Source organism: Triticum urartu, chromosome 7 (assembly GCF_003073215.2).
Source record: "Triticum urartu cultivar G1812 chromosome 7, Tu2.1, whole genome shotgun sequence".
NCBI classification, from domain to species: Eukaryota; Viridiplantae; Streptophyta; class Magnoliopsida; order Poales; family Poaceae; genus Triticum; species Triticum urartu.
In genome coordinates this window covers 18,383,555-18,408,104 of record NC_053028.1, presented here as the reverse complement: position 1 = coordinate 18,408,104, position 24,550 = coordinate 18,383,555, and the positions used below count along the sequence as shown (strand labels likewise).

The 24,550-nt window shown below is 44.9% G+C and overlaps 1 protein-coding gene and 1 pseudogene across 5 annotated transcripts; both read right to left on the bottom strand.

The window, feature by feature from the left end:
- Window positions 1–4,087: 4,087 nt before the first annotated feature.
- LOC125523826 (disease resistance protein PIK6-NP-like) lies at window positions 4,088–10,632 on the bottom strand. Of its 5 annotated transcripts, XM_048688894.1 has the most exons (7): window positions 9,575–10,630; window positions 6,441–9,278; window positions 6,229–6,314; window positions 5,720–6,123; window positions 5,103–5,393; window positions 4,666–4,824; window positions 4,088–4,573 (listed from the first exon to the last, which is right to left on the bottom strand). In XM_048688894.1, the coding sequence occupies exons 1-3, from the start codon at window positions 9,688–9,690 to the stop codon at window positions 6,278–6,280; spliced, it is 2,991 nt and encodes a 996-aa protein (XP_048544851.1). In that variant the 5' UTR covers window positions 9,691–10,630; the 3' UTR covers window positions 4,088–4,573; window positions 4,666–4,824; window positions 5,103–5,393; window positions 5,720–6,123; window positions 6,229–6,277. The 5 variants fall into 5 exon arrangements, 4 of the variants coding, with proteins under 4 accessions (XP_048544851.1, XP_048544850.1, XP_048544852.1 ...); XM_048688893.1 differs by lacking the exons at window positions 4,088–4,573; window positions 4,666–4,824 and adding an exon at window positions 4,841–4,883; XR_007290446.1 differs by lacking the exons at window positions 5,720–6,123; window positions 6,229–6,314; window positions 6,441–9,278; window positions 9,575–10,630 and having other exon boundaries at window positions 4,666–4,883; window positions 5,103–5,713.
- A 4,058-nt stretch (window positions 10,633–14,690) lies between these two features.
- LOC125526047 lies at window positions 14,691–21,029 on the bottom strand (annotated as a pseudogene).
- Window positions 21,030–24,550: the final 3,521 nt, after the last annotated feature.

The window sequence follows — 24,550 nt, the reverse complement described above, 5'->3', positions numbered from 1 at the left end:
CTAGCTCATCTTTGATGAACCTGCCAAAAGGCCCACAAAAGAACTTAGAACAAAAATTGGTGACCTTGATATAGGACGTAATGTGTACGAACATATGACGGAATTTGAACCTTCCTGAACAAATTTTGCCCGGGCCACTATGTAAGTTTTGTAGTGCAAACAATTTAAGTAAAACTATTGGTCATGTTTCAAGCATTCATAGACATAACCAATTTCAAGCATGAGGGGAGGGGGGGGGGGGGGGGGGGACTGACGTTTAATATGAAATGGAGGTTATTGGACGACAATTCGATTATAGAAATGGGAGGGGTGAAAACATGAAAAAAAAACTGCTCCGAATTACAAAAGACTGTATATTCGTGGCTGAAATTGGATTGGACCTAAGCTAGCCTAGGCGCCCTAGTGTTGCCTAACCGATCGGCTTGAGTGCAAGATCTTTAGCTATTGTATCACTTTGCCTCAGTGTGCTTAGATACAATGTGCTAGTACCAATTCCATGGATCGATCTCGTCACTCATATCTAACTAATGAACAGCCCCGTTCAGCTCACGTGAACAGCCACACGCGATCCTCATCGCCGCCGGCAGCGGCCTGTAGGCTGGCTAGCTAGTGGCGGCGGGGCTTGTAGGCCGTCCCCCCTCCACTCCCACCCCCTCTCTCCATGATTCTATTATGGAGCTCGTTGGCATCTCCGGCGTTCATCCAGATTGGGATGGGTAGACAGATGGTTGTCGACGTGACTGGATGCTCGCTCTGTTGATTTTCCTCCCGGCGGCATCTCCTGCTTCCCAGCGTTCAGATCTGATCGGGCAAGCCGATGGTCATTGTGGTGGTTGTCTCGATTTGGCGGCCGTGGACTGGGCGACACTGATGGCTTGGGGCTTCGGCGTGGTGGAGCTCGAAGGCTCCATGGTAGTGCTGCGGTGGTCGCGTCTGGGTGGATGGCAGATGGTACTGGTTGATTTGCCAGATCAGGCTTCTTGATCTCCGGTGGCTGTAGCGGGAAGGGTGGTCACTCCGAACTGCGGCGACGACACCTCTGCGAATTGTTGTGGCCACTGAAAGATTTACATGAGGTTTTCGCTCTTAAGGTCCGGTGGTTGCCTTATGTGGTGTGATGCAATCTATGAACGATGGCTTGACGTAGAGGGTATCAGTGTGCAACAAGGACACTTGGTTTTCTTTACCGGTGCATGTAGCTGCTGGGGTCATGGAAAAGTGTTGGCGACAACACTTGATTGACATCAACGAGCTATGGGGCAAAAACCTAGGTTTGACTCATGTTGGTCATACCCGGCAATGGCGATGTATTTGCATCGTCACCTTCTTGAAGGCATTGCTCGGATATGCTCTGTCTGATTCTTCAACTTGAAAGCCTAGATTATGGCCTTTGCTGGTTGAATCCGGTGATGGCGACCTCTCTTCATGAAGGTGTTGCTATTGAAAAACCTCTTTGGCTTTGTGGTGTCATAAGATGATTGGTGGTGATATGGCCATAGCTATAGTTTGTCGATCGTGGATTTGGTCGCTTCGGGTTTTTTTTCCTCGCTTAGGCATAGTTTTGGTCTGATTTGACTATTGCCAGCATGTTTTATGTATGTGTGCATTAGTGTTGGTTGTGTGCATTCTATTTGTACGGAGGCTAGGTGTGTGCTTATTGTGTTTATATCCTCTTGATGCTTCATTTTCAGTGAATAAAATCCATACTTTATCGAAAAATCCAATTAGTGAAAGATGTAATGATGAAACTATAGGAGAAGAAAAGGTGTTGGTTTTGATTGCCAATCTTGGGTTGTCATCTTTTGAAAGAGAGAATAACTTGCTGATGGAGTGCAGCTAGTAGAATAGAGTTCATGACAACATTGAACTCTTCTCATAAAATTAAAAAATGGCCTGAACACAAGAAGCGCGGAGAAGTTAGTAATTGCGAACATAGTTACCAGATATCCTTGCGCACACCCATGAGGAGACTCATCTCGGCAGCAGCGGCAGATGCGGCTGTGCTGATGGCGCCTCCCAGCATGGACCTTGCCATGCTCAGCACCGTCCCCGCCATCTCCGGCTAATTCCTCTTCTTGCTCCTGCTCAAGTTGGAACAGTTGCTTGCAGTTAGCTGCCTCACAAGCCCTGGTAGGAGTGGGCTCTACTTATAGCAGCTGATTGATTGACTGAGCCCTGGCTGTGAACCAAGTCGTGTGAATGATACAAACGTCCTTATCCCAGTGCAGTTAATGCGCTTGGAATTCTCAAAACAAAAGACGAACAAAATTTTGAGCTTGGACATCAACTCACGAGATGTGTGTTTCCAGTGCGTTTGGTTGTTCCTTGTGAAATTTTGTTTTCAAATTATATCATGGAATTATTATGGCCCTTGTTTTCCTTGCTGACCAGACCAAAGGGAGCCAAGCAAATTACCTTGACTTGGCGGCCAAACGACAATAATTGTATTTTGGAAATTAAACAGCAAAAATAAATATAGATATTTTGGAAGCAACAAACCCAGAATAGTCTGCTCCAAGAAGAAAAAAACAGTGTAGCGAGTACAACAAACAAAGGAATCCTGCACTGACAATTGCACGCCTTCACAACAGGTTGGTTGAACATCCATACCTTGTTGTTTTCGAAGAATCTATCATCCTCTGCAGTCATCGGCTCAGTTACATTGAAGCCCCCAAGTCATCTGCAGTCATGAACGACCACCACTACAAGAAAAATGTAGTTTGCCGAGTGTCGAGTGGTTTGCCGGGTGCATTTCATCAGCCACTCGACAAAACAAGCCTTTGCTTCCGGACAAAATAATTGATACAAAAAGGAACTCGATAAACGATATAAACATGAGTTTTACCAGCATACAAAAATCACTCAGCAAAGCATCTTCAAAATACAGAGCCGCCAGATTTTAAGATTGATGTAACCATAATTTGAAGCTTACAATACGGCTGAGTATGCTACTTCATTAGATGTGGGGCGCCATACATGGCTTTAGTATGCCATGTGATTCTATCTGAATACGTGTAACCATTTTGGTTGATTTAGAAAGCATAGCGGTATTGCCTAAAAATTAGTCAAGCCCTTGGAGAACTGGCGATGGTTATACACATCCTAGATATTGGTTAAGATAGATCATTTTTTCTTGTGAAATATGTCTATGTGCTTGTTGAGGATGTCGGTACAAACAAGATAAAACTCTGTCCAAATTACTAATTATTCCAAGGGCGATAGTTTTACGGTAGTGTGGTGGCACCGTCAAGTTTGGTTGAAATTTGAGGTGTTAGAGCATCTACAACCGGACCTCTCAAACCCGCCTCATACGCCCGGGCGGGCCGACCGGTCACTGTCCAGTCACGATTTTTTACCCAGACGGACCTCTCAAACGGCCCACAAATGTTCGGGCTGACCGGCACCCCCATATCCAGCCCAAACATGGGGCGGATATGGGGGCGCTCGGGCGTATCCAATGCAGTTAATGCGCATGGAATTCTCGCAAAAAAAGACGAAGAAAAATTTGAGCATGGACAGCTATACGGGCGCCATGTGCGTTTGGTTCCTAGTGACATTTTGTTTCGAAATTCTTTCAAGGAATTATTGTGGCCTTTGTTTTCCTTGTGAAATATCCGAGAATCTTCCTGTGTGGAATATACCAAGGGGAGCCAGGCAAATCATCTTGACTTGACTTTGGGGGGACCAAATGATGTAATGGTATTTTGGAAATTATACGGCAAAAATAAATACAGATATTTTAGGAGCAGAAAAACGAGAATAGTCTTCTCCATAAAATAAAAAGGAAATAAAAGAAAAATAAAAAATAAAGAAAAAACAGAGTAGGGGGTACAACAAACGAAGGAAGTCTGTACTGGCAACTGCACGCCTTTGCAGTCATACATTTTGTAACAACAGTCCGTAAGAAGATGTTGTCAGGGACAAATTAATGGCATTGCGTGATCACAAGGATGCCAAGAGTACAGACCTGGCATCACCCCATACTGAATATCAACCAACTTGATGTTGGATCTAGTCCCGTTCTATGAAATAGAGTACAGACCTGGCATCACCCCGTATTGACAAGAGAAATGTGGAAACTGCAAGATAATTGCAAAGTAACACCAACGAAAACCACATAGCTGATATGGCATGTCCATATGATGTTACAGGTGAAAAACAGAGCATTCATATCTGGCTACGTTACAAGTTCCATTGGCTTGCATAGTAGCATGTCTCCTCATTCTTCAATTACAAATAATTACAGAACATAGTGGCAGCACAAAATTGATTATCGTCATAGTAGAAGCAGATCATGTGATAATATGGTGAAGAGTGCAAGATGATGCAGCAAACTAATTAATGTTCCTGGGACTGGAAAGATGTTGGAGTCCAAAGAAAATACAGTTTAGTATCAACTTGACCCATTCCATGGTGAAGAACTGATCATCGTCTGGAAAATGGTACGAGACCCACGAAGCAAGTGTCACTTTTGAACCTCGGTTGGTGGCGTCACAACCATGGAAATGATGTTGTAGCTTGCTCCAACATCGTAGGAGCATTTAAAGGTCAGGGGCGAATCCTGCATGAAAAACTGCACAGGTGTTAGTGTCATCGTCACTGAATTCTTTGTATGTCTTCAACTTATTAAACAGTCTAACACGCAGGTTAAAAAACAATACCTACCAGAAAGTTCCGCACATAGAGAACCCAGGTAAACCATCTGGCCTCTCTTGCAGTGGTAACTATGGACAATAGGATGAACATTTCAGCTTCGACGCTTAGTACTTAGTGGTGCATCATCTGTACTTTGTTGGATCTTCCTCCTCTTCTGCCCTGCTGAATCTGATTATATTTTTTCGATAAAGGGCTTTTCATTGAATTGAAATATCGAGTTGATGAATCTGATTAGATAGAAGAGCATTAGTTTATTTCGCACATGTTAATTAGATGTCAAACTCTGTCACATGGGGGATGCTCAAGGAACTCTTGATATAAACAGGGGTGTAAATTTATGTGGCCATAAGCTGAAAACTTTTATCAGGAATTGCAAGTACAGAGTATGTGACAGTCTAACATGATGATTACGACAGAAATGAGATGCTGGATGTTGCTGAACTGACCTTTTTATCAGTATGAGCCCGTCACAGTTGACACTTTAGATGTGCGTGGACTGTGAGGCATTGCGAACTCGATAGGGATTCCTCAGCTTCCAGCTTCACTTGAGATCACTACATCACGGTCAGCTAAGTACTAGATTCTTACTCCATTCACAACAGGATCTGATTGGGATGTTCACTCCAGCTTCATAGCTCCTCAGTGCCCTGCTCAAATCTCATAGTTGCTCCAGCTTGAATAGTAAAAATTTCTCCTACTTGTCCAGCTTGAACTGTAAAAATACTTCATAGTTGCTCCTGGACACCAAGATTCGGAATAAACATTTGTTACATAATATCAACCATTCAATTGCTGCTCCAGCTTGTCTTGGGTTGAAAATATCTAATGTTTACAGTGCAAAAAATTGTACTTAATCGGAGCATGTTAAAGAGCACTTGCATACAGAAAACTGTATCTGTTGGGCAACTAGTTGAATTTAACAGGAAGAAGAAACTGAAACATTCCATAGATACTAATACTAAAACATGCTGGAAATAGAATGCTAACGTTGCCGAGCTACTGAATACGCTAACTCTGCTCTGAGAGACAAAAACGGTAATAGACATTTCACAAACCAGCATACCAGATGTAATCAGACAAACAGAGGGAGATGATTCCTCCGTTGCTTGCTCCACTCGTACAGTATTGGATTGTTCCACTTCCACGTCATCCACCAGGTCATGGCGGGTCCAGTAGGCAGATATTCGCAGTAGCGAATGGTTCGGGGTGCGCGCCCATCTCACGTTGCATGGATTTTTGGAACGAATTCATCTGGTTAAATAGCCTAACACTGATTTTTACAAGGAAATACCACCGCGATGTGATGTTACGCCGTATGGAGAAAGCATCTGGCCTCTCTTGAAGTTGGGTCCCATGCATCTTGTAACTGTCCACAATGGGACGAATAATTACTGCAGCTTGGTGGTGCTCCTGGGTGCCCAGCTGAATCTGAATGCACTACGTGGAGCACTAGTTTATTTCGTCAATCTGCAGCAGGAAGTCTTTGCTAAAAACAGGGGTACGTGTATATGATATGTGTTGACAAGCACAAACCGGAAAAGAACAAGATAGCTAGAAATATTTGAGCTGTACCACTATAGTGTTACATGGTGGACCTGACAGGAGGCTTGCTCCAATTCAGTCAGCACGAGTTGTAATTGTAAAGCAGATCATCTTGGCTGTTACACATAAAAAGAAAACAAATAGGAACACCGTAAGCGTACGGTAGTACAAATTAATTAGCACATCTCACTCCGTAGTTACTAAGTACTACTGGTTTAAGGAAACAGAAGCAATTAGCTGACTTGACGTTTGTCGTCACCATGGCCACCGCCTGGGACCGTGAGAGCTCTCCCGCAGCTGCAGATTCCACGTCGTGGTATCTTTTGGGCATCTGCAGTCGCAGCACAGGACTGTTGGGGTGTGCGTCCACTTCACTTTGCAGCATAGCAAGCTTCGCCACTCGACCATAGGAACCAAGTGAGATCTCCTTGAGCTTTGGAAGCTGGTTGACTCCAATAATTCCTGATTCCAACGTGCACCCACTGATTTCTATCTTTTCCAACTCGGGCGAGGTGCCCTCCTCGAATATCAACTCTCTCAGTTGCTTCAGACCATAAATATCCAGTTTTTTGAGATTTGGCAACGTTCCCGTTTTAAACACCAACTTCTCCCCAATATAAGAGTCATTTCCAAGACAAATCTGCATGAGGTTGGGAAGTGGCCCTAGTATTTCCATGATTTTACATTCTTCCTTTATTATGCTGCCCTCTAAGTAAAGCTTGACCAAATGCATCATATTGGCAAACCAGTCAGGAATCTCTCCAAGGGGTCCATCCAACTTCAGACTCCTCAACAGGGGAGGAGGAGAGGAAACGGCATGCAGCCACTCCAGTGAACCATCCACTTCAAGAGAGCGCAGGCAAGTGAGCTTCTGAATGGCATCACAGAGTACCTTGCATTTCTGCTTGGTGGCCCCTTCTGTTACCACGCTCAGTTTTCTCAGCTGCACAAGCTCACCTAGCTCTTTAATTGCCTTGCCACTGGTTCGGCTGATGTCCACGACCTCTAGTATTTGCAGCTCTTTCAGTTTGCCGATTCCTTTTGGAACCCTAACACCTTCTGACTCAGACCGACGGCTAGCCCAGGCCATGTGTAGCTCGGCAACTACCTTGGTACGCTCACTAGGATCAACCAAAGGTGTGAACAGCATGGGCAGACAAAGTGTTCGCACCAAGCATGCCTTGGGGTCATACACCAGGTCAAAGCATTGATAGGAATTATTTCTGGTACAACAGAGACTGTGTAGACTCTTGAGTTTACAAATCTCAATTGGCAGTTCTGTAATATAACTGTCTCTAATGTTCAAAGTTTGCAGGCCTTGTAATCTCCCTATGGATCTAGGAAGTTTATAAATATGTGAATATCCTCGAGGATCAGAAAAATTCAGATACTTCAAGTGGCGAAACAATCCTATGTTGCTGATATCCTTCTGTGTGACTTGAAACTGTGCATTCTCTAGATCCAAGGCCCGGAGCATTCTCATGTCTGGTGAACAAACTGAAGGTGATGGCCTCAATGATCTCTCACCAAACACAGTTACTGATCGGACGTGGCTCCAATCCATATCTATCTTTTGGCACATGCTACCATGGTATGCTACATGTCGGAAGGTCTCTTCCGTAGCACCAGTTACATTATTTCCCTCCACATACACAAAATTTTCATCTCTAGAAACTGAGATCATGACATCACGCACAATATCATGGACTCGACAGCTCTTCACAACTCCTTCTATGTTCACTCTTGATGGCTGAATCATGCTTTGGTTGATTAGATCATTAAAGTAACTATTCCCAACCTCCTCACCACTTAGCCCATCCCTGACAATAACAAACCCCTCGGCTATCCATCTTTCTACGAGACGTCTCCTTTGGATTTCAAAATCCTCAGGAAATATGCTTAAATACAGAAAACATGACTTAAGATGAGAAGGCAAGTGGTTGTAACTCAGAGTAACCATCCTCCTCATCGCGTCAAGACTTCGGCCGCTCTCTAGTTCTAAGGGGATCTGGTCGTAAATACTTTGCCATTCACTGACCTCTCTAGTGGCAAGCATGCCTCCTATTGTGAGAATAGCTAGTGGTAACAGTCCTGACTTTTTGACTATCTTGGTAACTGTTTCCCTCATTTTCACATCATTTTTCATGTCCTCCTCACTTCTCCGAGTCTTCCTTAGTAGCAAGTGTATGGCATCATTGGTTTCTAGGGGTTGATGGTGGTAGATAAGTGGTACAGAAGATTTCAATGAGCACTTCTTAGCTAAACCAACATCTCGTGTTGTTATAATTATCCGGCTACCTTTTTGGTTCCTACTCAGAAGAGCAATTTTTTTTATCCAGTTCCAATCATCTATGTTCCACAAATCATCAAGTACAACAAAGTACCTCTTCTCAAGCAGCTCTTTCCTCAGATAGTTGGCGAGGTCCTCTTCTCGCACTACATTACCTTCAAGCTGCTTCTTCAATGCTTCATTGCCAAAAAAAAATTTGATCATAACCTTGAGAAGCTCCATCCTGACAAATGATTGCGAGACAATGATCCAAGCACAACAATAAAAGTTCTCCATACTTTCATAAACCTTCCTTGTAAGAGTAGTCTTACCCAAACCGCCCATGCCGACGACACATACTACCTGAGCAGGACCATTTTTGGCATGAACATCTATAAGCTTTATGAACTCTTGTTTGGGCTTGGAAAACCCCACAAGTCCTGCTTCATCTATGTTGCTATCTGAATGGTTGCGAATATCTTCCATACAGGAATCCCTCTCATCAATGGTTCTGGTAATTTGGTTCTTCTCAATCAGGTTGTAGCGTCTGTTCCTGTTGCTGACTTCTTCAACTCGTGATTTGAGATCGCGGATTTGCACCGCAATTTGATGTTGGTGTTTGAGCTTCATAAGTTTCCGTGACAAGCTTTGACTTGCCACATGCACCATGAATTCACCAAGGCAATCTTCAATGTTGTATGACAGCTCCCTTACTTGCTCTGCCCACACCTTAAGTAGCATGTCTTTCTTCTTCATACCTTCAGCAGCCACCAGGAAAGCCTGCATCGTTGCTAGCTCGTCTTTGATGAACCTATCAACAATGGGAATGTAACTTCATTACAGCATGCTTGGTGTTATTCTTGCAGCCTGTGACATGCAACAAAGAAGAAGAAGAAATGTGCATCTCCACGAAGAGATTTCAAGCCTACCATGAATGACTGGTGTCATTCTATATACAAGAGTTGAGTAAAACATTTTGGTTGTTTAAAGAATTTATATATCCAACTAATGTCCATCCAACAAGATGTTCTTAATAACAGAGAAAAAAGGAGGCAGGAGGCAGTGCGAAGTGCATGACAAAAACAAAAGAAGTGCATGTGCACATACCAAATATCCTTGCGCACACCCATGAGGAGGCTCATCTCGTTGGCGGCGGCAGAGGCGGCCTTGCTAATGGCTCCACCCAGCATGGACCTCGCCATGCTCAGCACCGTCTCCGCCATTATCTCCGGCCGGTTCGGATATTGTCCTCACACAACAATTGATCAACCTCACAGTAGCTACCTGTGTGTGTGTGTGTGTGTGTGTGTGTGTGTGTGTGTGTGTGTGTGCGCGCGCGTGCGCGCGCGCGCTCCGAGAAAAGCAAAGGTTGCTGTGCTCTTTGTCCTGCCACAAACAAGGCAAGTTTGCAGTGCTCTCATAGCGAAACCACAGAGGTTGTTCCTTTCTCTCGTCACGGTTATTCATCAAACAAAAAAAGGTAATGTTGTTTATCACCCACCCGTGTTTGTCTTATCGTCCGGCCTGTTGTTGCAATACAGCCATCTTGCCAGCGACAAATTGGCCGGCCAAATTAGAAGATGCCAGAGCACTACCTCCCATGGCCTGAGTTCTTAAATCTTACTCCGTTGATGATTAGCCTAACTGTGATTTTGTATTCGGGTTGTTGAAATGCAACTAACCAAATAATTAAGCACACGTTAATTTCCTAGCTAGTACGTATGGAAGAAATAAAAATTAAAAGAAGGCCGTGGGTAGCAGCGAAGGACGTGCGGTTTGTACAGAAGCGGAATTGGATCAATCTCGTCAATTTCGCAGAAGCATGTTAGGTGATTTGCAATGTTATACACTCAAATGGGACACACCACGAATCAAGTCAAGTCTTTCTTTCACATTCTAGCTGTTCAAATGCAGCTCTCGGTAGTCAGTACCCAGATAAATAATTGGCGTATGTCACTACCTATATCATAAGCATGCGGCAGGTAGCAAACGATGCGTGCTTAATTATATTGTACCGGTAGCTATAGAAACTTGGAATCTGACCATTTCACACTAGCTTAAAACTAACACAGGCTAGCTAGCTAAGGGCAGTTCTAACCAATCCCCTAAAAATTGCGGAGAATCCTGCTGAGTAAACCCTTAGTGGAGTATATTTACGGAGTAAAATAAATTTGCATAAATTCAACCTAGTTTCAACCAAAATTTGCATAAATTCAACCTAGTTTCAACATAGCTTCAACCGAAATTTGCATAAATTTAAACACAAGTTCAACCTAGTTTTAACATAGCTTTAACCTAGTCTTGACAACCGAAATTTATACATAAATTTAAACATACACTAAACTTAAATCCAGCCATGGTAGAGGTCGAGCCAATCTTGCTTCGACGTGCCATCGCCCATTGGGTCCGGGCCGGTGCCGGCGTCGTCGTTGTCAGGGAAGATACGCCGCCTCTCCTAGGCGTCGAACTACTCGTCCTAGTCCTCGTCATCGACGCCTTGCACCTCGTAGTCGGAGATGACGATGGCCTCCCCGCCATTGTCCGCGAATGTCGCTTGCTCCACCTCCACGAGGTCGGGGTGCTGGCTGCGGAGGTCCGCCATCTACGCCTCATCGGTGGCCTCCGCCGCGAGGCGCTCCCTAGCCTCTCGGTCCTCCTGAGCCATCGCCGCACTCACCACACCCGACGCTACCATGGAAGTTGAGCCTCACAGGGGAGCCATGGAACTGGACTTGCCACTGGTCGTATTAGGGCGCTGCGAGCTCCACCGTGTGGAATGACCCAATCCACTTCTTTGTGTGGCTATCCCAGTTGGTGATCCACGCCGAGATATTTCCTCTGTGGTTCCCGTGGCGGAGGGAGGTCTGGGAAGTCGGCGAGCCGGGACTCGGGGCGGCACGCCGGTTGTGCGGCGGTGGCTCGAGGACGCACCGCTTGAAGCCGAACCGTGGGTGCGGCGGTGTAGATCCGCGCTGCGGATCGGCAGAGGCGACCTCCGGCCACCACGTCCGGCCATTGGTAGGAGAGGGGGCGGCGGGGAACGGCGGCGGTAGTCGCTGGCAGCGGGGCGGGGGAAGGCTGAGTGGAAGAGGAGGCGCAATGAAGAGTTTTTACTTGGCCACCGAGCGATGGAGTAAATATAGGGAGATGAGCGGCGGCTAAGTATAATTTTTACTCCACTAACGCTGATTTGGGATCGGCTAGGTCCCGGCTTCAAGAGAAAAACCAGGATTTTACTCCTCGAGCCGATTATTGGGGATCGGTTAGAAATGCCCTAGCGATCGTATTCTACCACTAGAACATCAAGGCGCGCGTTGCCGCGCCCACCTATCTTCAGGAAAGAGTAATAAGATAATGTAAATATTTGTGAAACATAAATGGAAGTATATTATATTATAATTGAACATTCGAGTTCCAGTGCCACAGATTGTAGAATGAAGTACAATATATATTTAACCATAGATAGAAGAGCCAGTTCAAATAGTCAGGCAGCATGAGATTTTATAAATTATTTGCAAAACCATATGATAGAAAACTGGCAAGGAAAATATTTAAACGATCGATGGTGAGAGAAGATGATGTCATATTACTTTCACTGTACCACAGATCCATCAGTTAGAGAACAACCTCTAATCAACACAAACCATGGATCCAAATAGGGTGAAAACATATAGATTACCTTCAGTAACATGTCCATGCTGCGAGAATGCATCATTCAGAGAACTTTCATTGGAGCCATACTGCCATGGTAGCATTGGACAAACCTGCAGCTGAGTGTGGAAGAATAGCAAGCAATAAAAACATCATGAACTGTAAGTCAGCAATCCTAATGTTTACATTTATACTTAAAATTAGCTAGGTTTGCAAACTGCGATCCAGGAGGAGGCACCCATATCTCAAAACCAATAGGGCATTTGTGTCCTAAAGAAGCTGACAATAAATTGAAAGGAATGTGTGTACAAAGAGAAGTAGAGAACCTCATGTAAATCATACCCCCAATGGATATTTTGGAGCATGAGCAGAAAACAACAGTCCGATTTACAGTCCCATATTTTGGAGCATGAGCATCTTTTCGACTGGAACAATGGCTGTTCTTCCCCAATTCAGCATCAGCGGTAAACCCCTAAAATTAATACCCATAACAGTAGGGAATCAACAGGAAGACAGCGCTTGCGATGCACGAGATTGAAATAGAAGATTTTACACAGGGCGTTGCTAGTGACAATTATGTTTTGATTGAAACAAAAGTGTGAAACCAAGTTGAAAGAGGGGAAAACTATTGTGCTTTCTGTAAGCAAACACTGCCATGCGCTGTTGCACTTGCCTGCCCGTCACATAGACCAAGGGTTTGCACCACACATTCGACCTCACAACACCCCATCGCAGTTGCTGGAGTTTGAGTCGCTGGTCGAGGCGGAGTGCCAATGGATCTGTTATCAAGCCTAACACCATTTGGAAATGAAAAAACAACAAGGGAATATGTAGGAAGAGTAGAGGGCGGGTGGACCGGACGCTCGGAGGCAGTCGCACAGCAGCTCGCCCACGGCGGAACGCCGACGCATCGAGGGCGAGCAGAGAACTGCGGCGGCGTCGGGAGGAAAAGAGAAACTGCTCCGCTCGATAGGAGGTCGAACCTATAGGAGGTGGGCTGTTAGACCCGAACTACAAACTAGTGGGCCTTCCACGGCCCGGTTAAGGAGGGAAAACCCAGGTCGTTCCGCGGAGAAGCGGCCCGCGAAACGTTACGTGTGTCGCTCGGGCGACCTGGGATGCCCAGAGCTAATCTGGATCGTAGATTCGAGGATCCGATGGTTCGGACAGTCAAATCACTATGGAGGCTCGTAGATAGCTGTGTTATACTGTTTTTTAATATACACGTGAAGCTAGGTCTTAGAAAAAGTCAATTTATCAAAGCGTAATTGAAATACTCCCTTCGTTTCTTTTTAGTCTGCATATAAGATTTGGTCAAAGTCAAACTTTGTCACCTTTGACTAAGTTTATAGAAAAAAATATCAAGATTCAAAATATGAAATCAATATTCTTAGATGCATCATGAAATTAATTTTTATACCATATAGCTTTAGTATTATAGATGTTGATATTTTTTCCAACAAAGTTGGTCAAACTTTACAAAGCTTGACCTTGACCAAATCTTATATGCAGACTAAAAAGAAACAGTGAGAGTATTAGGAAAGAAAATGCTATTAGGACAAGGATGGCATAATTTAGCATTTTCTCTCACACGTGTTCTTGCCTTCGTGTTAAATACAACCCATGAGAGGAGCAAACTAGAACTGGCATCTCATCTTCGCAAAAGAGGACAAGGCTGGTCGTAGTGGGGAGTATCATATATTATATGATACTAGTGTATGATAATACATCTACAATGCATAGTATGATAAAATAATAGTATTATAGATGGCCCCATTTATTGTCATGCATGATACATAATAGCATAAGACTTATTATAATATGATATCATAACGATGAAATGCGACAAGGCAATAGAGCATCAAACCAGACTTGCTTAGCGAAGGGACAGAGAAGCAGCATGTGGCAAATGTCCTCTCTCGTGTTCTTTTACACGTCTTATCTGCCGGATTGTATATGTGGCTTCTAATGTCCCACAGCCAACTCCCAGGAACATGCTCTTGATGTTACAAATATCTGCACTATTTCCTACCCTTCCTAAAATTTATGTCTTGTCTGTTCGGACATGAAAGATACAGCCGATTTCTAGCTACCCGCTTCTCTCGAAGGTGGATAAGCGATGTGTGGAGTGCCATGTCCTCTTGATCCGTGGTGGGTCCAAGCGTGTGTTCGTCGATGACGTCTTCGGTGTTCCGCCCTGTTCTTTGTCTCAGTCAGTCTGTTGATTGCTCAATTCAGCCTGCAGTCCCGTGAAACTATTGACAGTTGAAATGGGGAAACATGGGGGCTCCCAAACTAAACCTATGGGTTTTGTATGCCGCCGCATGGCCTTTTGCTGACAAACTATAATTGGCAAAGCGAAACCGATGAGAGGTCACAACTTTAATGTCATATATAGCAGGCACATTATTCCACCAACTCAAATTTTGCGGAAAATGGATGAAAGCAGATGCAATCATGATTCTTCGTTTACAATCAAGCACGGACATAGTGGCAGCAAGAAATTGAGAGCAACTAATCATGTTCAAGAAACAGAGTGCTAGAAACAAAGGAAGTCTTTATTCTCATCATGTTGATTTTGTAATACAGGACTGCTCCGCTCTACACTGCCCGTTCGCAGCATTACCGGAGTGGAAAGAATTTGAACAGGTTCTCAAATTTGCGGAATGTGGATAACAACATATGCAATCCTAATTCTTTGATTACAAACAAGCACAACCATAGCGGCAGCAACAAACAGAGTGGAACTAAACATCTATGGAAAAACAGAGTACTAGAAAACAAAGTAAGCCTGTATTCCAAATGGCAGGTGTTCTCATCAGGTTGATGAGCCATTCCATTTCATGGTGTTCCTCAAGAAGCAATTTTGCATCTGGGCCAACAGTTGCAACTTTTAAACTCCTTCTGAGTAGCAGTGTAGCTTGCTACTCACCACCATTACACTGAAGACCCAAGATCAATGTATTCCTCTTCCATTCGCAGCGGAGAAATGTCGAGATCCCTCTCAGATTCACCTTGCACCATTTCAGTATAGTATGTGGAAGATACAACAGTTATATATAGAAGGCATAAATGAATGAATGAAATTCAGCTTGCCAAACTTGCTCAGTACTTGCATCCGGGCCCATACACATACACATCTTTCACTTGCAAAGCAGAGTAGAGAAAACAGTGGCAATCCCAGCAAAAGAGAATAAAAAAGATACAACAGCAGCAACAAACGGAGAATACCGGTAGAGATCTTGTCATGTTGCGATGAGTGAGTCCCTGAACAGTACTCCTCTGTTGGAGCTCACGAAAACAGGTTGAATTTGGCATCAAGATCATCAACTTCAGCTACATGGTCAAAAAACAGATTGCGCAGATGCATCTTTCACAACGCAATCACAACTGATGATCTTGCAGACGCATGGTCACTGCTCCCTGTGTACGGAGCTGTGGGCGAGCGAAGTGGTGAATTTGCAAACTAGGGACTTTGATACACTGAAACAAGACCTCATTCTTACAACTTGCAGTTCTCAAAGTGAAACCAATGGAAAATTGAAATCAAAAGTTAATGGCATCTGGTACATATGATATGATGTTACATGTGGAAGATAGAGGAGCAGCCTAAGCAGGCGTAATTCATGATATTCAGTTTGCCAAGCTCTTGCATGCAGAGTGCAAATACAGTGGCAGAAAAAAGAAGAGAATATATGCAGATGACCATCATGCTACGGTGATTCTCGGAACCACAGAAGACGGATTGCTGGGACTGGAAGCTGTTGTAGTGGAAGAAAATATGATTTGACTTCAAATTGATCAACTCCATGGCAAGTGGACTAGAACTATAAATTGACCTGGCGTTGATGCGTAACCACTCACCATTCTGGTTTTATTTGTTCTCGTCGGTGTATCTAAGTGGTTCTATTGGGGTTCTCTTCGAGATATTGGGAAAAACTGATACGACTCGTCTAGGCCTAACTGAAAAGCTGGAAATCAGGGCCGGCAAGTATGTATGCGATCCATGTAGCACATCCGAATGCATTTTTGATCTCCAAGAGTAACACCGGCGGCGGCTGAGTGGCAGAGATTGCAGTGTTAACATCAAGCTCCAGCACCCATTATTTGTGCCTGAAAGATTACACATGTATCATTAACGTTTCTGACATTGTAGACATTGCAACAAACCGAGCAACGTACCAGAAAGGATCATTTGTGGAAAAAGAAGTCAACAGACGTCAGGCAAATTTGAGGACGCATCTTCCATTTGTAATTCCAAATAATGTTGACCATTCCACGCTCCAGGTTGAGGAAGAGAATCATATATAACATAGCCTAATTGGTAATGGCGAGATTCCGTGACAGCAGAGTGATACTGCAGGTTCTGTTCTTGAGACTCTGGCAGCCCAGCTACATGTAACAAATATCACAGCGCTTATAGCAAGACTATATATGTGACAAAGAATGGATAAACCAATAGATTAACACTGCAACAAATCTGATGGAAAGAAACAAACAATGTGGAATTCCATCTGTACTGACCATTGGAGTTGCTGGTAAGGATGCACTGGTTGGTCGTAGACCATTGGAGATTGTATGGCCATCAGCCTTGTTTACATTTCTCCTGAACTCTCTGTGAGCCGAGACACCTGTTATTTTATAAGTTTCGTGGATGCTACTCCCTCCGTTCCAAAATATAGTGCTTCCTCTATTCCCGTGCTTCAACTTTGACCATAAATTTAACCAACAAGACTGACTGCGGCGGGAGCAAAAGTTATACCAGTGAATTCGTATTCAAAAGAAGTTTTCAATTATATAATTTTTTCTACCGCCGCAGTCGGTCTCATTGGTTAAATTTATGGTCAAAGTTAAACCTCGGAATGCGCGGACGCACTATATTTTGAGATGGAGGGAGTATAATATTGGGAGTGGGAGGGCTCCTAAGTCGGAAAAAAGAAACATCTGTACGGACCACCGAAAGCGCCAACCTGTGTGCGGCAGCAGACTTGAAAGATAGCACCAGGAGCAGTAGGAGAGGCGGCAATCGACCTGAGAAAAGAAACGAGCAACGTCGATCGATCATCAAGCATCGCCATTTTCGTCGTCATAATTGCAGGCGCAGAAATGATCATCGTCGACGTCCCCATTGTCACGGTCTTGGCTGCTACAACAACAACAACAAAAACAATCACACGAGAGCATGTTTATTAGTGCCATCAAGTGACCTCTTTCTAGCTACTACAACTGAACAGAAGGGAAACTACCTAACCTGTTGCACTTTTATCCTTGGACGATGTCATCGAGGTCATGGTGGCTCCAATCCCACCTGAGTCGCAGAACGGGACGGTTGGGGTGTGTGTCCACTTCACGTTGCAGCATACCAAGCCTCGCTACTTGACCATGGTGATCCAGTGAAATCTCTTTGAGTCTTGGAAGGTGCTCAATGCCAATAATCCCGGATCTCAACGAGCAGCGACCAATTTCTATCCTTTCAATATTGGGTGAGGTGCCCTCCTCGAATATCACCTCCTTCAATCGATTCAGATCTAAAACTTCAAGTGTCCTTAGCTTTGGAATGCTCCTGTGATGAACACGAGCTTATCCCCATCGTAAGAATTCGAATCCAGATGAAAGAGCATGAGGTTAGGGAGCGCCCCCAATATTTCCATGGTATTACCACCTTCCTTCATATAGCTCCGCTTAAAGTAAATCTTCACCAAATTCGTAAGATTCCTGAACCAGCCGGGCACCTCTCCAAGAGGTCCACCCAACTTCAGGGTCCTTAGGAGTGGGGGAGGGGTGGAAATATAATCCAGCAACTTGAGTGATCTAGCATCCACACCAAGAGATGACAGGGAAGTTAGCTTCTCGATGGCTGAACAAAGAATCTTACATTTTTGCAGGGTAGCTCCTTTGGCTACAACTCTTAGATTTTTTAGCTGCACAAGCTTCCCCAGCTCTTTAATTGCCCTCGTACTAGTTCGTTTGATATCGACAACCTCCAATATTTGTAACTCTTTTAAGTTGCCAATACCTCTAGGCACTCTCACGCCCATCGACATGGACCAGCGACTAGAGCATGCCATGCGGCGCTCAGCACTGACTTCAGCACGGCGACCTGGATCAACCAAAGGTGTGAACATTTTGGGTACACACAAAGTTGCATACAGACAGTCAATTGGTTCAACTGGATCAAGAGCTCTGAACAAGACTTGTTTTGTGCAATGGAGACTACGGAGACACTGGAGTTTACTTATCTCAGTTGGCAGTGATGTAATATATGTGTCACGTATGTCCAAAGTTTGCAAGTGCCGTAGATTACCGATGGATCTTGGAAGTTTGTCAACATATGAACATTCTTCATCAAGCCGAATATTCATATACTTCAAGTGCACCAATAATCCTATGTTATCTATATCTCTCTGTGTAACTTGAAATTTTGTATCCACTAAATCCAAGACTCTAAGCATTCTGATGTCATGTGAACAAACTTTCGGCGATGGCCCGATGGATGTCTCACCAAATCCAGTTAATGACCGAACATTTCTCCAATCCATGTCTATGTTCTGGCATATGCTACCATGGTATGCTACATGACGGAAGTTGTGTTCTACTGAAGGAGTTACATTACCCCCTATAATGAACACAAAATTTTCATCTCTAGAAATTGAGACCATGACATCACGTATGATATCATGGATTCGACAACTCCTAATGATTCCTTCCATATTCACTCTTGAGGGTTGAATCATGCTTCGGTTGATTAGCTCATTAAAGTAACTTATTCCAACATCCTCCATGTTTACTCCAACCTTGGCTCTAACAAACCCCTTGGCTATCCATCTCTCTACTATACGCCTCCTTTTGATTTCAAAACCCTCAGGAAAAATGCTTAAATACAAAAAGCATGACTTGAGATGAGATGGCAAGTAGTTGTAACTCAGAGTAACTATCCTCCTCAATGCTTCAAGGCTAGGGTTGCTCTCGAGCTCTGATGGGATCTGCTTATAAATACTCTCCCACTCCGTTAGTTTTTTGGTGGTAAGCATACCTCCTATAGTGAGTACAGCCAGCGGTAAACCGCCGCACTTCTTCACTATATTAGTGACCATGGTCTTCATTTTCTTAGAATTTTCAATGTCTTCCTGTCTTTTCCTACTTCTCCTTAGTAGCAAATCTGTGGCATCATCTGCTTGCAGGTGCTTAAGGTGGTAGATAAGTGATTCGGAAGTGCACTGCTCAGCTAGGCCAACATCTTGTGTTGTGACTATTATCCGGCTACCTTTATTGTTTCTAGAAGGAACAGCAATACGTGTTATCCCCTTCCATGCATCTATGGTCCACAAGTCATCAAGAACAATAAAGTACTTCTTCTCTTCTAATCCTTTTCTGAGGTACATGCCGAGATCATCTACTTGCACTGCCTTCCCTTCGAGTTCTTTCAAGCATTTCTTCATTGACTCGACACCCAAGAGTTGTCTAATCATGTCCTTGAGCATCTCTATCTTGGAAAAAGATTGTGAGACAGTGACCCAAGCACAACAAGAAAAATTATTCACAATATCTTCTTTACATTCATATGCCTTCCTTGCAAGAGTAGTCTTGCCTAAACTACCCATGCCAACGATGCATATTACCTTGGAAAGACCATCTCCGGAGTTGACATCCATCATCTTAATCAGCTCCTCTTTACGATTTACAAAGCCCACAAGCTCTGCCTCATCAATGTTGCTAGCTGAGTGACTGCGAATATCTTCCATGTAAGAATTCACCTCTTCAACGTTGCTGGAGGCATCAGTGGTGATCAAGTTGTATCGTGTATTCCTATTGCTCACTTCTTCAACTCTTGCTTTGAGATCACCGATATGTTTGGCGATCCGACGACGGTCTTTCAGCTTAAATAATCATCGAGGCAAACTCTGACTTCCCACATGTACCATAAATTCATCTAGACAATCTTCAATACCATAGGCAAGGTCCCTTACTTGCTTCGCCCAAACCTTCAGTACCATGCTCTTGCTCTTCGTTGCTTCAGTGGACAAAAGGAATGCGTGCATGGTCTCTAGCTCGTCTTTGATGAACCTTCAAAGCATGGTTTATTAAAGCAAACTATTTGTGCTATTCTATGGCTCGTGAAATTGAATATTGCATAGCGAACTTTGTCAAATGTATATATGAAAACAGCTTTTTATGCCATGGACATGAAAGCTTGACATGTGTTTCCATCAGGAAAGAAAGAGCAAGAGCACATTACAACAACAGTCCAAACAAAGATCCATTCGTCTCTTGCTAGTGAGTTGCAGTTTGATCCATAAGGATATCTCATTCTCACTAACAAAGGTATCATTCTCATTCTCACTAACAAAGATATCATTCTTATTCTCACTAACAAAGATATCATGCATGTCGTGCAAAACTACTTTTTGACCGTTCCAAAATATATGACGTTTTTTGTTTTTCTAGGACAGTCTTTAACCAACGGTTAGTATGTTATTCATGTTATTAAGTACTTTTGAGCAGAAACTGTCATCAATTTCAATTCACATAAGATATATACTACCAGTGAATGAATACATGGTGTGTGACCTGTAAAAAACAAGACTGTCAGTAAGTGCATAGTACGTACTCCCTCCGTCCGAAAATACTTATCATCAAAATAAACAAAAAGTGATGTATCTAAAACTAAAATACATCTAGATACATCCCCTTTTATTTATTTTGATGACAGGTATTTTTGGACGGAAGGAGTACCAAATGTCCTTGCGGACGCCCATGAGGAGGCTCATCTCGGCCGCGGCGGCAGAGGCGGCCATGCTGATGGCGCCCACCAGCATGGACCTCGCCATGCTCACCACCGTCCCCGACATTTCCGGCCTGTTCCCCCCTCTCTCTCTCTCTTTTGTTAATGCGTGCTATCTTACTCAAGTAGTTGCAGCGACTCTTGATTTTCAGCTCACGCAGGTAGACGGGCGCCCTTATATAGCTGATCGACCAAGATCTGAGGTGTAAACTAGCCAAATCGCTTTACTCCGCAAATGAATGAGCCTTGTAGTAGCACACATATCAAAGTCGATGCAATAACGGTCCTTGAACGGCAACGCACGAGCGACCTGGGCTTTTCTTCTGTGCTCCAAAATTCATCCACTGAATTATATTGTGGCTCTACTTTTCCCGCATGTCTTGTCTTTTTGCATCTTTTTCCCCGGTATCCCTACTTGCCATGTCCCACACGAAAGGGCATCGGAACAAATAAACTGCATGAAAGGACTATGGCGATCGCTGTCACATAAAATACGTTCCCGCACAGCCGCACTATTATAGTGCCATTATTGCAGACCCCCCTGAGTAACCGTGTGCGATGATAGCACATCCACACTATTATTGCAGACCCCACTATTATAACCGTGTGCGACGTGTTGCACACATTTTCCTTTGCGTGAGCTTGTGCGGTGACTAGCACCATCGCACACAAGTGGCAAAAGCAAATCATGTGTATTTTGCATCTACTTCTATAAATCACACGGTTCTAGGAATCTTTTTTTTGTATTTTGCATCTACTTCTATTTCCTACTATCTAAATCACCACTTAAATAAAGCCACATAACTGCATAATTTCACATATGAAATTGCTTACCACACATACCATGTGGTACGGTTCTAGGAATCTAAATGAGTGCGATGATGGCACGCATCACACACATTTCACATCGGTGCATTGTGTGCGATACGGGCACACGGTTGGCTACCTTTATTTTTTTTTAGAGAAAAGGCTCGGCCAAGCCTGAGAAGGGCTTGGACCTAATCCAGCTTTGAATTAACAAAGCCATCAACCGGCTAGGATACAATCAACATTACAAGCTAAACCAAAAAGAAGAACAGGGGATGCAACCCCAAACGGCAGGTACAAGGTAAGGAAGGTAAGCAAACGACATTGAGCATGAAGCAGAAGCAACAGCCACAAGGTCTCGCCCATTAGTGCACCCGTAGCAGAGGAGTTGCCGACGCCCCAAGCACGACGCACAACAGGAAGCTGCAGAAGGGCGAGGTCGCCACCGGAGACACGGTCGGAAGAGGAGCACCGCAGCCACGGGACAGAATCAGAGCTCTCCAAAGGCCAGCTGCCCTCACCACCAACACATCACAGTGGCAGGAGAGGGGACCACTATCCCCTCTCGCCCAGGCTCGAGGACGCCGCACCGCCGGGCTCACTGGAGCACTTGCGAAAGGAGCACACCGCCTGGACGAAACATCAGACCTGCCCGGAGCTGCGACACAGTAGATCAGACGGGCCGCCACAAGGAACCAGATGAGCTCGCCACGCACGCCCGCCATCCCCATGCCCAAGTCGGCACCTTCAAGAAGGTGACGACGCAGTGGCGCCGCCGCCTCTTAGCCACCGGGGCTAGGGTTTTCACCCGGGCGCAGGGGAAGGGGGGAGGCAGGGGAAGATGAGCCTCGACGCCGCCACCAAGGAGGGAATGGCATCCAGGACGCCATCGATGCCGTGACCGCCACCTGCGGCCAAGGGTTTCCCTGGCCAAGCTCCCTGCCGCCACCTCCGAACCAGCCACAACATCAGCACGCGTGCGCACGCCGGAGATCCAGGACGGCCGGAGGACATGCGTCGCGAGCGGACCAGAACGCCTCAGGTCTGACGAGGGAAGCCCGGGGCCTCCCCGCGCTACGACCAGCGCCCACCGGGACCTCGCTGCCCGCGCAGCCGAGGGGATCCGGCCAACCACACCGACGAGCACTCCCCGTCGCCGGAGGAGAGCCGTGCGCACCAGCGAGGCCGCCGCCTCAGATTCGGGCAGTTTGGTATTTTCGGTCTTCCAAGAATTCTGACTTTCAATTTAATTGACGACCCGAATTATTTCACTCTTCCCAAGTCTCTACTGTTTGGTCTTCGATTTTTACAAAGATGGTGTTCGGTCCCGACCAAACATATACCAAATTTCATGTTGCCTGCGTTGTACGGGGCCTTGGTTGACAACTTTCAGAATAAAGATTAGTCCGAACAGTGCGTGAGCAGTAAACTTTTTCATTGACCCTAATATTTTTCTGAGAGCTATTCAGATGTCTGAATGCGGTGAAAATTGGCACAAACATCACACACTCAAACATCTTCAATGAAGGAAAAAAATCAGTTTTTTTTGAATTTATAGCAGTGCAAAAAATGTTTATAGAATAAACATAATTTGTTAAAAAAGGTACTGAATAAAATGAAAAAAAGGTCCAGACCAAAAAAAGGTCCTGGCGCCTACTGAAAGAGCCCGATTTGCTAAGTGCACGCATATTAAAGGCTGTTTATTACCCTAATTGCACCGTTCTGGAAGCTGTGCTGGGAAGCAATCCGTCTCAAGTGTGGCGCTTCATACATGAGGGGTGTGACACCCTGAAATTGGGAATCATCAAAAGGATTGGCACGGGAGGTGAGACGAGCATTTGGCATGACAACTGGATACCGCGAGATCATAAGCTACGGCCGGTGTGCCCAAAGACCCCAAACCCGCCGCAACTTGTGTCAGAGCTGCTTGACCACACTACTGCGGGCTGGAATATTGATGTTCTCAATGAGCACTTTTATGCTATGGACAAGGAAGCGATACTGAATATCCCTTTGAGTACACGAGTACAATCTGACTTTTGGGCCTGGCATTATGATAGAAGAGGCACCTTTTCAGTACGGTCTGCATACCGTTTACTGGCGACTACAAAGCAACAGAGAACGGAATGGTTGGAGCATGTTCCGGGGCATTCAGATTCAGATGCAGATAAGAAGTCTTGGGGCAAACTCTGGAATTTGAGCATCCCACCCAAAATCAAAATTTTTGCTTGGCGGTTAGCCAGGACATCGATCCCCACCGGCGAGGTGAGGCAGCAAAGGAAGATGACAGACTCGCCCGCTTGCCCGCTCTGCCAAGCGGCAGTGGATACGTGGAGACACTCTCTGTTTGATTGCCATATGCTGGCTGACGAGGAATTGACAGAAGTAATGATCTCAAACCGAACAGAGGATGCTCGTTTGTGGATGTTCTGGCTACTGGATACTCTAAAAGAGCAGGAAGTTGTTCAGAGCAGGAAGTTGTTCATATTTTGATCACAATGTGGGCCATATGGTGGGCGCAACGCCGCGCTATCCATGATGAGCAGTACCAAAGCCCCTTGAGCACCTTGGTTTTCATCAACAAATTTCTGTCCGATCTGGATTGCATGGCTGTGCACAAGTCACGCCTGAGGGACTTGCATGCAAAGCCAAAGGACCTACATGTAACAGCGGAAAACTCGAGGACCAGAGCGACATCACCTGGTTGGCTTCCTCCAACCGATGAAGAAGCGAAGCTAAACGTTGATGGGGGCGTGTCCAGATCTGGTAGAAGGGGTGCAGCAGCTGTGGTCTGCCGTGACAGAGCGGGAGCCTTTCTTGGAGCCTCAGCCAGAGTTTTTGAG